The sequence below is a fragment of the Arabidopsis thaliana genome, chromosome 3 (assembly GCF_000001735.4).
Source record: "Arabidopsis thaliana chromosome 3, partial sequence".
In the NCBI taxonomy this organism is placed as follows: domain Eukaryota; kingdom Viridiplantae; phylum Streptophyta; class Magnoliopsida; order Brassicales; family Brassicaceae; genus Arabidopsis; species Arabidopsis thaliana.
Window position 1 is genome coordinate 3,771,567 of NC_003074.8, and position 11,481 is coordinate 3,783,047.

The 11,481-nt window shown below is 36.3% G+C and overlaps 4 protein-coding genes across 9 annotated transcripts; 2 read left to right on the forward strand and 2 right to left on the reverse strand.

Annotated features, from left to right (window-relative positions):
- Positions 1-744: 744 nt before the first annotated feature.
- On the forward strand, positions 745-3,321 carry AT3G11920 (glutaredoxin-like protein; the record flags this gene model as incomplete). The annotated part of the gene is made up of 6 exons (NM_112025.1): positions 745-1,701; positions 1,946-2,001; positions 2,104-2,334; positions 2,440-2,734; positions 2,826-3,022; positions 3,165-3,321. 6 exons carry the CDS (start codon positions 745-747, stop codon positions 3,319-3,321), a joined length of 1,893 nt encoding a protein of 630 aa, NP_566405.1.
- A 1,289-nt stretch (positions 3,322-4,610) lies between these two features.
- On the forward strand, positions 4,611-6,185 carry AT3G11930 (Adenine nucleotide alpha hydrolases-like superfamily protein). Of its 4 annotated transcripts, none has more exons than NM_180231.3 (4): positions 4,611-5,093; positions 5,347-5,450; positions 5,540-5,658; positions 5,737-6,185. In NM_180231.3, exons 1-4 carry the CDS (start codon positions 4,805-4,807, stop codon positions 5,825-5,827), a joined length of 603 nt encoding a protein of 200 aa, NP_850562.1. In that variant the 5' UTR covers positions 4,611-4,804; the 3' UTR covers positions 5,828-6,185. The 4 variants fall into 4 exon arrangements, with proteins under 4 accessions (NP_850562.1, NP_566406.1, NP_850563.1 ...); NM_112026.2 differs by having other exon boundaries at positions 4,671-5,093; positions 5,350-5,450; positions 5,737-6,128; NM_001035598.1 differs by having other exon boundaries at positions 4,693-5,093; positions 5,344-5,450; positions 5,737-6,128.
- Positions 6,186-6,257: 72 nt separating this feature from the next.
- On the reverse strand, positions 6,258-7,979 carry RPS5A (ribosomal protein 5A). Of its 2 annotated transcripts, NM_180233.3 has the most exons (5): positions 7,876-7,979; positions 7,696-7,790; positions 7,037-7,308; positions 6,744-6,947; positions 6,258-6,663 (listed from the first exon to the last, which is right to left on the reverse strand). In NM_180233.3, exons 2-5 carry the CDS (start codon positions 7,786-7,788, stop codon positions 6,609-6,611), a joined length of 624 nt encoding a protein of 207 aa, NP_850564.1. In that variant the 5' UTR covers positions 7,789-7,790; positions 7,876-7,979; the 3' UTR covers positions 6,258-6,608. The 2 variants fall into 2 exon arrangements, with proteins under 2 accessions (NP_850564.1, NP_187800.1); NM_112027.2 differs by having other exon boundaries at positions 6,329-6,663; positions 7,696-7,901.
- A 293-nt stretch (positions 7,980-8,272) lies between these two features.
- On the reverse strand, positions 8,273-11,415 carry HST (homogentisate prenyltransferase). Of its 2 annotated transcripts, NM_001161137.1 has the most exons (11): positions 11,151-11,388; positions 10,994-11,069; positions 10,575-10,687; positions 10,345-10,491; positions 9,826-10,051; positions 9,641-9,714; positions 9,330-9,422; positions 9,056-9,173; positions 8,818-8,880; positions 8,642-8,674; positions 8,273-8,549 (listed from the first exon to the last, which is right to left on the reverse strand). In NM_001161137.1, the coding sequence occupies exons 1-11, from the start codon at positions 11,312-11,314 to the stop codon at positions 8,475-8,477; spliced, it is 1,182 nt and encodes a 393-aa protein (NP_001154609.1). In that variant the 5' UTR covers positions 11,315-11,388; the 3' UTR covers positions 8,273-8,474. The 2 variants fall into 2 exon arrangements, with proteins under 2 accessions (NP_001154609.1, NP_001078138.1); NM_001084669.2 differs by lacking the exon at positions 10,994-11,069 and having other exon boundaries at positions 10,575-10,699; positions 11,108-11,415.
- Between the last annotated feature and the right edge of the window lie 66 nt (positions 11,416-11,481).

Consider the following 11,481-nt stretch of genomic DNA (forward strand, 5'->3'; position numbering starts at 1 on the left):
GCCGTAGACCTTAACTTCAGCGATGTTTCGAATGTACATCGTGTACAATAAACATTTTCATTCGTCGAGATGTTATCATATGTTTTTTTGTATGATCATTGTTGAGAAAGACAATGCTATTATTTCATGGGGGTACCCTACTACCAGGTAAACATAGCTTGATTAAGCATATTCCTACATATTTATTTGGCTCTTCCTTAACAGGCCCTTTTTAAAACAAACACGTCCTTATGTGATCATAGTTATGGAAGTGTTGGGCTGAGTTTAGAACAATCAGAGTTTTAAATCCAACAAAAATGAAGAAAATGCTAGGGAAATTTAAAATTGCTATCGAGGTTTTCTTTCTATGTGGTTTGTTTGATTGTATATATTTCGGTTCTGACTTTGTTTTTGTATTTTTTTTTTTCTTTTGTACAAGCTAGAGATAACTGGTTTTAACATATGGTTCAATCTTGATTTGGATAATTTCATTTGGTTTGGTTCATTTCTCATATGAAAATAAACATTATGATTTTAGTATATATGAAGCTTAAATTTGACAAGTTTATAACTGAGTTATAATTGTAAGTTGACTGTGGACTAATGCATTATCTAATTAAATTGTACACTTACCAAAATTGCTTATCTTCAATTCTTTCCTAACTAGTTGAAATCTGTTTCTATATATCTCTCATTTCAACGTTTTGTTTTAGGTACAAAGAACTCTTCCAGAGATGAACTTCTCATATCTAGAAAAAAACCTCAATGAGGTTTGAGGAAAGTAAAAACAATTGTCAAAATCCGAGAAAATCTGAGAAAGTAACAAACGGCAAAAGTTACACTATCTCTTCGGATATTGTTTCACCTCCATATTCAAATTCAAATCCCATCAGTGATCACGTACATCCCGCCACACCCATTCCTGAAGCCGTCTCTCAAAGTCCGATGAAAGAAATCTCAATCGATGATCCTTATCTCCCACCACATCCTCAGCTACCGAAACTTGAACCGCCACGTGGCCGTCGTGTCTCTTTAGAAGAATTATTGCATCCGAAAGAGAAATTCACCGGCGATTTGATGAAATTCATACGCCAAAGCGGGAACGCGATTTCGAAACGCATCTCGGTTTTGCTAGAGAACGACGATGACGACGACTCGATCGATGACGTGACCGAGTTCAAAATCTCTGGAGTGAAAGTTCTCGTGAAGATGAAAAACGAAGAAGAAATCAAAGGTCGTATAACTTTCTTCTCCAGATCTAACTGCCGAGATTCAACCGCCGTCAGATTGTTTCTCCGGGAACGAGGATTTGATTTCTCGGAGATCAACATCGACGTGTATTCGTCAAGAGAGAAAGAGCTGGTTGAAAGAACAGGGAGTTCTCAAGTTCCTCAGATTTTCTTCAACGAGAAACACTTCGGAGGATTAATGGCGTTGAATTCTCTGAGAAACAGTGGTGAATTTGATCGGAGGGTTAAGGAGTTTTTGAAGGAGAAGTGTTGCGGCGATGCACCGTTGCCGGTGATGTATGGATTCGACGAAGAGAGTAATAATAAGGATGTTGTTGTTGTTGTTGATGAGATGATGAGATTCGTTAGGGTTTTGAGACAGAAGCTACCGATTAAGGATCGTTTGATGAAGATGAAGATTGTTAAGAACTGTTTCTCCGGCGCCGAGATGGTCGAGATTCTCATTGATTACTTGGATTGCGGGAGGAAGAAGGTACGTGTGATATTCAAAACTTATGATCCTGTGTTACGCACCTATGTTAACTTTACGTAGACGTTGACCACGTTTGTCTCAAATTAATATTATTAGATTAATTCAAATCTTAAAAGATTTTCTTTCCAATGGATAATTTGATTGACCAATTAATTCTATTTATTTTTGGTTAATTTAGTTTTTATTTTTTGGCACCATATTCAAATATCAAGTAATTAGATTTATATTTTCGGTTATTATGCAGGCTGTTGAAATAGGCAAGAGGTTAGCCGAGAAACACTTTATCCACCATGTCTTTGGGTACGTACATATATATAAATCGTGTCCTTTTTTTCTTTGGTTTACATAATTGAATATTCTTGATTTAGTGAAATGTTCATAAACTGTATGTTTGTTGAATAGAGAGAACGAGTTTGAAGATGGAAATCATTACTACCGTTTCCTAGAGCACGAGCCGTTTGTTTCAAAATGTTACAATTTTAGAGGTTCTACCAACGACATGGAGCCCCAAAGTGCAGCCATTGTTGGGCAGAAGCTATTCAAAATCATGACAGCTATTCTCGAGTCTTATTCTTCCAATGACCACACTAGTGTTGATTACATGAGAATCAGCCAGAGTGAAGAATTCCGAAGGTAGAATTTGGACTCAAGAGTGCTTAAACGGATTTTAGTCTAGGAATGCTTACTTTAGTTCTATCGACATTAATTTGGTTATGCTTTAATTGTGTATAAACGAAGGTACTTGAATTTGGCTCAAGACTTCCACCGTTTGAATCTTGTGGAACTCTCAACGGAAGAGAAGTTAGCATTTTTTTTGAATTTGTACAACGCAATGGTGATTCATGCTTTGATCAGTATCGGACGTCCCGAGGGGTTGATCGCAAGAAGGTCATTCTTTACGGATTTTCAGTATGTTGTAGGAGGCTACTCTTATTCACTTAGCTCCATCCGAAATGACATCCTTCGTCGCGGTCGAAAACCCTCTTATCCATTTATCAGGCCACCTTTTAATAACGGCAAGACACGGCATGAGGTAATTTTAGCGTTCCATGTTTGTTTGTATTTTACTCATATCGGTGATTTTCGGATTATCCTATAGTTTTAATTCTATGGTTTAATGTCAGCTTGGTCTTCTAAAACTGAATCCATTAGTACATTTTGGCTTATGCGATGGGACCAAATCAAGTCCTGTGGTGAGGTTTTTCACACCGCAAGGAGTCGAAGCTGAGCTCAAACGAGCAGCTAGAGAGTTTTTTCAAAATGGTGGAATTGAGGTTGTCTTGGACAAGAGGACCATACATCTATCAAGAATCATCAAGTGGTAATCAATTCTCTTTACAATAATGTCTACATTGAAATTTATAAATAGTGAGACCTAATGAGACTTATATGAGTCATTTTGGTTATTAGTCTAATGAGCTAAGAAAGGATATACATTGATGTGTATATGTTTGTTGCGGTAGGTACAAAGAGGATTTCAGTGAAGAGAAGAAAATGTTGAAGTGGATAATGGGTTATATAGATTCAAATGATGCAGGTCTTTTAACCCATCTGCTTGGTGATGGAGGTGGTTCTTTTAACATCGTTTACCAAGATTATGATTGGTCTACCAACAATTGAAATTTAACAACAACTCTTCTTTTTGGTGGTATATTGACATTAAACTATTGGTCCATAAATTTTATGTTAAAAGTCATCTATTTGTTATTCATGAGATTTATTCATGAATCACAGGTATAGTACTACTATCTGAATCCCGGATTTTGGATCTTTACTCTATAAGAATCGAAGACAATAGATGATGAAAGAAAACTTAATTACTACTATTCACTATTTTAAAGACAAACAAATTCAAATTAATATGCATATATAGAATCGTACGCCTTTGGTGTGTTCCTAATATACACACAACTTATTATTTGGAACAAAAAAAAAAATAATCATTTAACTAAAATACTATCCGGATAATGTCATATATATGAATTATCATTCATCTATGAATATATGTCAATTTATTCTTACGTGGTTGAAGTAGAAGCCTCTTCTTTTTGGAGAAATGAGTAGAAGCTTTTTATGTTATCATAACATCATCGTCTTACTTTTCTCCTTTTCTTTCTTTTTCTTCACATTTTTACTTTCTTTGGTATCGAAACCTTAAACTTTCAAGCTAATTCCGAGAAATGAAATTTTATACTAAAAACGTCCATGATTCAAGATTATTACAAGAAAAATTGACATGAATTATCGTTTTGCTCTGGTAACAAAATCACTACGTACTTAAAGCAAATTTGAAATATCATTTCTGTCTTCTGATGACAATAAGTTAACGGTTTGGTAGAACTTTTTGTAGGGAAACTTGTGAAGATAGAGTTAGCTTTTAGATGCAGGTAACGTATAAACTTATTTGAACGGTTAGATTGAGAAACGAACAAAATACATTGGATGCAATATCTTCCTTTGTACTTTGCAAGTGTTGTATATAAAGAAAAAAAAAGTGTTGTATATAAGTAACTCATATTCTGATATTCCCCACTTCCATTTCTTATAAACAACATAATTTGAGTATAATCTTCATTTTAATTATATATCAAACAATAGAACCTTAAGTTTTTGATTATAATCTCTGCCTAATCGGCAGCTAAACTCATATAACCCATTGTTTAGCCCAGTTATATAACTTTGGAAGTTGCATAATCAGCTTAACTATTTTCTACTACAAAAAACTAAACATTTTTCTTTTTGAGCTCATCAAATTCAACTAAAATTGTCTCTCAGCTTCTTTTTTCCCTTTTCCTTTATAGTGAGTGGCGTTTTAAAACTAAAAGCAAACGGATCAAGATAGAGAAAGCCACGATCAAAGCAAAACCATAAGCAAACAAACACCAAACCACTAAAAGAATACCGCACACAACTTCTTTCTATCACATGAATCTCCTTTTAACAAATAAAATAATAATAAAGTAAGGATTATGCATATCTTATTGCACGTGGCCGGTGCCCTTTGAGACGTATCACCCTCTACATGCAATATAAAAAGCATTGCAAATGAACCAAAGTTTGATCACATCCATCACTTATAACTAAAAACACAAATCAAGATAAAATGGCGGAAGAGCAAGCAGCGACGGCAATGGAAACATCGGCGGTGGAGAAGCAGCCAGAGACGACGACAGAGGCTGAAGCACCAAGTTTGACGACGAAGAGGATGGTGGTTGCGATTGATGAGAGCGACTCGAGCTTCTACGCTCTCCAATGGGTCATTGACCATTTCTCTAATCTTTTATTGACCACAGCGGCAGCTGAGGCGGAAAGTGGAATGCTCACGGTGATTCATGTGCAGTCCCCTTTCAATCACTTTGCTGCCTTTCCGGCTGGACCGGGCGGCGCCACAGGTCTCGTCCATTAACCTCTCTTTTTTCTTTTCTTTTTTAAGTATCGAATTTTAATTGAAATAACATCTTAATATAATCATAGTAGATATTTTCTTCCTTCATACACCCTACTCCCTAGTAGCATCTTTTATATCTAATTTATAGTATTAGTCGGAAAGAATAAGTAGATTTAAAGAATAAAAAAAGTTTTGTTTACTTTATAGGTATAGAAATGTTATTGTGTATGACTTGGTTTTGTGAACGGTTGTAGCAGCAGTGTACGCATCTTCATCAATGATAGAGTCAGTGAAAAAGGCACAACAAGAGACCTCTGCTGCCCTTCTCTCTCGCGCTCTCCAAATGTGCCGAGCCAAGCAGGTCCGATTCTATAACACATGTCCTAAAGACATTACACTAATTATTGGACATGAAACGCGATTAAAACATATTGTGTGATGGATGTGCAGATACGTACTGAAACTCTAGTGCTAGAAGGCGAGGCGAAGGAGATGATTTGTGAGGCGGTGGAGAAAATGCACGTTGATCTTCTCGTTGTGGGTAGTCGTGGCCTTGGCAAGATCAAAAGGTATTGTATCATTAATAACTTCTTCTTATATATAAATTTGAGCGCTTATTATTTTGTTTGCTTTGTGCGTTTCGGAAGAGCGTTTCTTGGGAGCGTTAGCGATTACTGCGCTCATCACGCCAACTGCCCCATCCTTATTGTCAAGCCACCTAAGGAGATGACTAAGTAATATGGAGCTGTTTACATGTTTGGGTTATTAGTACGAATTTTATAATGAGTGTGCCATAATTTACCTAAAAAAGAAAAAAAAGAAAAAAAGAGTGTTGTATGTACGTGTGTTTGACTTGGATAATTAGTGACATTTTAAGCAAATGTGTATTTGGAAAAGTGATGTCAATGAAATATGAATATGGGTCGAATAAAGAAGCGAAGATCTGTAGACTGTTGCTTCTCTGCATCTGTTGTTGTATTCCCGATCATATTGTTGTATGTTTATAATTTATTAAAAGCAAATTGTCTTCCTAATTTTGAATCTTTGTTAATCGAATCCCAACTTTCGAACGAATAAAGGAACTGATTAATTGCGATTGATAACATGGAACACATAAAGAAGTCGTGTCTTAAACTATAAACAAGAGATAAGAAAGACATACTGTATATGACATCAGAAATAAAAGCTTCGTCAATCATTTACCATATTGAGAACAATGCAAATGGTCTAAGACAATTTCAGAAAACGAGCTTGATTACCAGATAATAGAAACTTAGAACTAATAGCGAACTCTTTAAATTTCTAGCTTCAGGTGGCCTAGATAAGTTCAAAAATTGACAATAAACTGATGCGAAACAGCTTAAAGCATCAAAAATTTATCTATTCAAAGTAGTTCAGACGAAATAAACTTCATAAAACAAAAGAGCAAACATCTGAGATACATATTTCAATCTAAATGAAGATAAAACATTAAACTCATTGATACGAGATTGTAACGCACAGGGCAAAGGGAAAATCCTTAACGATTAGCCTTGGCAACTCTTTCAATCTCATCCTTCTTCTTGATGGCATAGCTGCAAGACATAACAGTTCAATCATTAGCTTCACTTTAAGTTATATGAACAATAGTGAAGTCATTTGGAAGTGTATTTACCTGTTGGAAGAGCCCTTGGCTGCGTTGATCAATTCATCAGCAAGGCACTCAGCTATAGTCTTGATGTTTCTGAAAGCAGCTTCACGAGCACCAGTGGTAATCAAGAAGATAGCCTGGTTAACACGTCTTAGAGGAGAGATATCAACAGCTTGTCTCCTAACAACACCAGCAGATCCAATTCTGGTAGCATCTTCACGTGGACCACTGGCTCAAGCAACAAACAAAACATTAATAAGAATAAAATGTTCCTTGTTCCAATGATACTATTTCAGCATACTTCACAAGGTTAGTACCTGTTGACAATGGCGTCAATGATGACCTGAATTGGGTTCAAGTCAGACAAGAGGTGGATAATCTCCATGGCGTGCTTGACGATCCTGACAGCCATCAATTTCTTACCGTTGTTCCTCCCGTGCATCATGAGAGAGTTGGTGAGCCTCTCAACAATGGGGCACTGAGCCTTCCTGAATCTCTTCACAGAGTATCTTCCAGCGGTGTGGGGAACAAAGGTAGCATGTTTAGCTGCCTGAACTCCAATGTAGTCAACAAGACTGATGTCTGTGACCTACAAGATGAAAAAAAACAATTGTCACTAACAACACTAAGAATCTGACATACTAACGCCAAAACGGAGATCCAATCATTCAGGGAGCAAAATGAAAAACAAATCGCAAAACAGTGAAATTTAGCAGAAGCTAAATGTTCCATAAATTAAGCTGTAGAACTATAACAAATAAATCTAACTACCACCAAAACAAGCGTATAAGGTTATGCCAAGCAATGTAAGATATGTATCCCAATGACAAACGCTAAAGTAAAACAATACATCTAAAGAGAAAGCTACCAAATCTTCTACACTAATCTAAGATGGAAAATGATTCTCACAGATGAAACATAAGCTAGAGGATCAAAGCGAGACCAAAATTAAGAGAGTGAAAGCTTAATAATTTACCGTAACGTCGTCATAGGTCCAGCGGTTGAAGAGCTTGACTTCGTTAGTGAGCGCCTGCTGAATCTCAGCGTCAACATCTGCGGCGGTGGCCATGGCTGTGGTGAGAGAAACAGAGCGTGAGCTCAAATACACAAGTACGAAATCAGAGTTATGAGAGAGGATTTGGAGAAAGAAGATCACCTGAAGATCGTTTGCGTCGCGCGAATGAGAGAGACGGCAGAGAAAACGAGAAGCTTTAAGAGGACGAACAAAAACCCTAATGTCACTCCTTTTATATAGATGAGAAATTTAGGGTTTGGGCTCTAATGGAGCTGTCTACATGGGCTTTCATTTCTTTATCCAGTAAAGAACCGGTTTAACAGGTTCCCTGGTTTATACGTGGTTTTAGCCGGTTAACTTACGGAATATTATTTTTATCTTAAGTTACACAAATTACATCATTAATAGTAAAACAAAATTTTATGGTGCAATTTAAGTTTTTATGATGAGTGAAATTCGAATAATATACAAATATTTTACTGTTTAGGTTTCCCTAAACCTACTTTTAGATATGTAAATTAAACATTTTTTTTTTTTTGGTTAGAACCAAGTCAGTGATCATAGAACTCAAAAAGCTGGTGTTTCAATTGGTACAAGCATTTTTATTGCAAGATATAAAAATTCAGAAGGACATATCCTTGATGTATGTACATGAAGGAACCGATTTTGACTCCAAGCTACAAAGAAGAAGAAGAATGATATACAAAGAAAACTGCATATCCTCACCATGAAATTGAAAGCTAGAGGAAGGGGAATAACAGATACTCTGCGTAGAAGAGATTCCATATAAACCGATAATATCCTGAGATAGCTTCCTGCAATAATCAAATGTTTCTACACTCCGTTAGATATACACTCCATTGATGTTCCGTGATAACGAGTTTATGTTTGTACAAAAGTATTTTACCTTGGTGTAGTTTGCTTTTTCTAGTACCCATGTCTACCAAAGATCAACAACAAAGATATTAGAGATTAATGAATTTGGCAGTGTCAAATGCAGAAACTAAAGCATATAGTTATGAAGTTCTTGTGCATTATCTCAAAAGTATGTAAGAGATATAAGAGTATCTCATAATGCTTTACCTGGAAAATTAAGCCTGAAGCCAAGATCACATGTGCAGGAATCATCAAGCTACCTCTAAAAACCTGTTCATTGTTAAAGGATAAGAGGGTTGGTCTTTTCAAAGCTGCATACTGAGGAAAGTAACAATATCGCAACAAAAATAAATTGGTGGCGATAGTTTATCAAGCTTCTACATGCAGTAATGGTGTTCGTGCTTTAATTAACCGAAATAGTTAAGACGGAAATAGATGAATTCACCTGAGGCATGTAGAAAGCTAGTGATATGGCTGAAACATAATTTACTAGCAGAAGTCCAGAACCGAGGAATGCAATGTTTCTCACTCCAAGTTTTGTTGCCAGGGTTGATATTTGGAACCTATTCAAGATCAATCAAAGGCATGATTAACTAAACATGCTTGAACAAACACATAAAGACAATATATCAAACGGAGCTGGTTAAACATTGTCTTTGACTGTCAAATGGATTGAGCCAAAGAGCGGAAAGAAAATGGTTATGCGTGCAGTTACTTACTTTCGATCTCCTTCAACATCAGGAAGGTCCTTTGTAATAGCAATGACCAGTGCAAACAGTGTCACAAAAGATGTGATGAACGCCACAGGTGCACTGCAAATAGCGAATCAAAAGTTGAGTAATATATCTACTCACGATTATGGGGAGCTCCTACAGTTCCTCTCTCATTGTGAGTACAAAGTTTGACTAATTTGCTGAAATCAAACAACAATTGGTCCCTCACATATATTAAAACTCTATCCATACAAGTATGCAAAGTCCATCCTATTATTACGACCTGTTTATTAAGTTTTGTGCATTTGACTACCAACCTCCACTGAAATGGAAGTCCAAGAGCAGCTCTTGTAGCATGGTACACACCAAAGTTAAGAAGGAAACCTCGTACCTGATAAGAAATGTCAATACAGAATTATGTTATTAAAAGTTCCCAAGCCACGAAAAATATCACATAAGGTGATAGTTGTATATTGATTAAGAAGCATAAAACAGCATTTACCGTGGCAATAATAAGAAATGCTGCAACTGGGAATCTTTTCATTCTGAGGGGTGGAACAGAATAGATGGTTCCCAGAAAAAGGCCAAGAGAGTATAGGCTTGTAATGAATGGACCAAAGTTAAATCCGACAACTAAAAGCCCTGCTATCGCAAAAAATATCACTAACAACCAAGCAGACTGCACTGATAGATCTCCTGCTGCTATTGGCAAGTATGGTTTGTTCACTCTGCAAAACAAATAATTCAAATTCAAACCAAAATAACACATCAAGATGCTCCAAAAGCTTGAACTTAAGAAATGAATAATATATGAGTAGACCGGTAATATTTTCAAGAAGCAAACAATAAAGAATCTAATAACAGTTCCAAGATAACAAAATTTTGTAGATGCACATCAGTGAAGAGTTTTGACAATTAGCTTAAGATCATTTAACATGTTAGGAACATGCTACTTCATAGTGATGTTAGATTAAATAATAATAGTGACCAATGTACATCTGCATCTAATAGTGCTGCATACTTGTCGATTCCAATGTCGTAGATCTGATTGATGCCGACTATATAACCATTCCCACAAATAAGAGCAAGAAGACCTGAAAGTGCCTTTAGTACAAGACTCCATTTGATCAAATGAGTGTTCTCTATCAAAGCTCTTGTCACCAAGGCACTGCCATTAAAATTACAGTCAAGATAAATGAGAGCAGAAACTATCAAGTTCTTCATAAATAAATATGCAACAAAAATACTGACGTGGATCCTAAAGCTGTTCCGCGGATTGTATGGGGTCTAAGAAATCTCCAGCAAGCATTTTGGAACCGGGCAATTCTATCCAGCACTGGATCATCAGACTCAGCAGCACCAACCTGAGAACATGCCTGGTAGTATCTACTTTTGTGAGTGCCATTACAAAACGCACAAACACTCTAAATAAAACTGAATAATAGAATTACATGAGAACTGAGCAAATCTTAGAGAAGTAAGATAAGATGTTGTTTAAGAGAATAAAAATTTCCAGATTCTATAACAAACATTCACCATTTCCAATCCTAGTAATCTTATTGGACCTCAATAATCCCTTAAAGAAAACATTTTCCTAATTGGAGCAAATCGATGGCCAAAAGATTTGAACTTTATGAGCTGCCCAGTTTCAGATAAAGTATTAAGTATACCAAGATTTGATCTTTAGGAATCTCATAGTTCACATAAACACATCTTGACTTAAAAGTCAAAGCAACGGCTAATATGCTTTGTCAACGAAAGAGAAACCTAGAATGAAACCATACCCGGATTGAGATTTTTCTATAATTGGTTGAAACAAATTTGGACCGCATTCTTGAAGTTGATAAGCTCGTGAAGCGAACATCTCGAGGGAGGCTTATAAACTTCCCAGCTAAATGCACAGAAGGACGATGATGATGAGAAGCTGCTAAGAAACGAGGCGCCAGAGACGAGAACCGAACACGCGGTGATTGTGAGATCGAGAGCTCCATTGATGCCACTAGCCACACAAAAACTCTTTGCTCTGCTTACTTTCGTTTGCACAACGAAATTTGTTTGACTTGTGTTTGTGTCCAATCCTCTTTCCGGTTCGGAAGAAGAATATACATAGACCAAACCCGGTTAATTAATAAATTAATTTTTTTTTGGGTGAGATCTT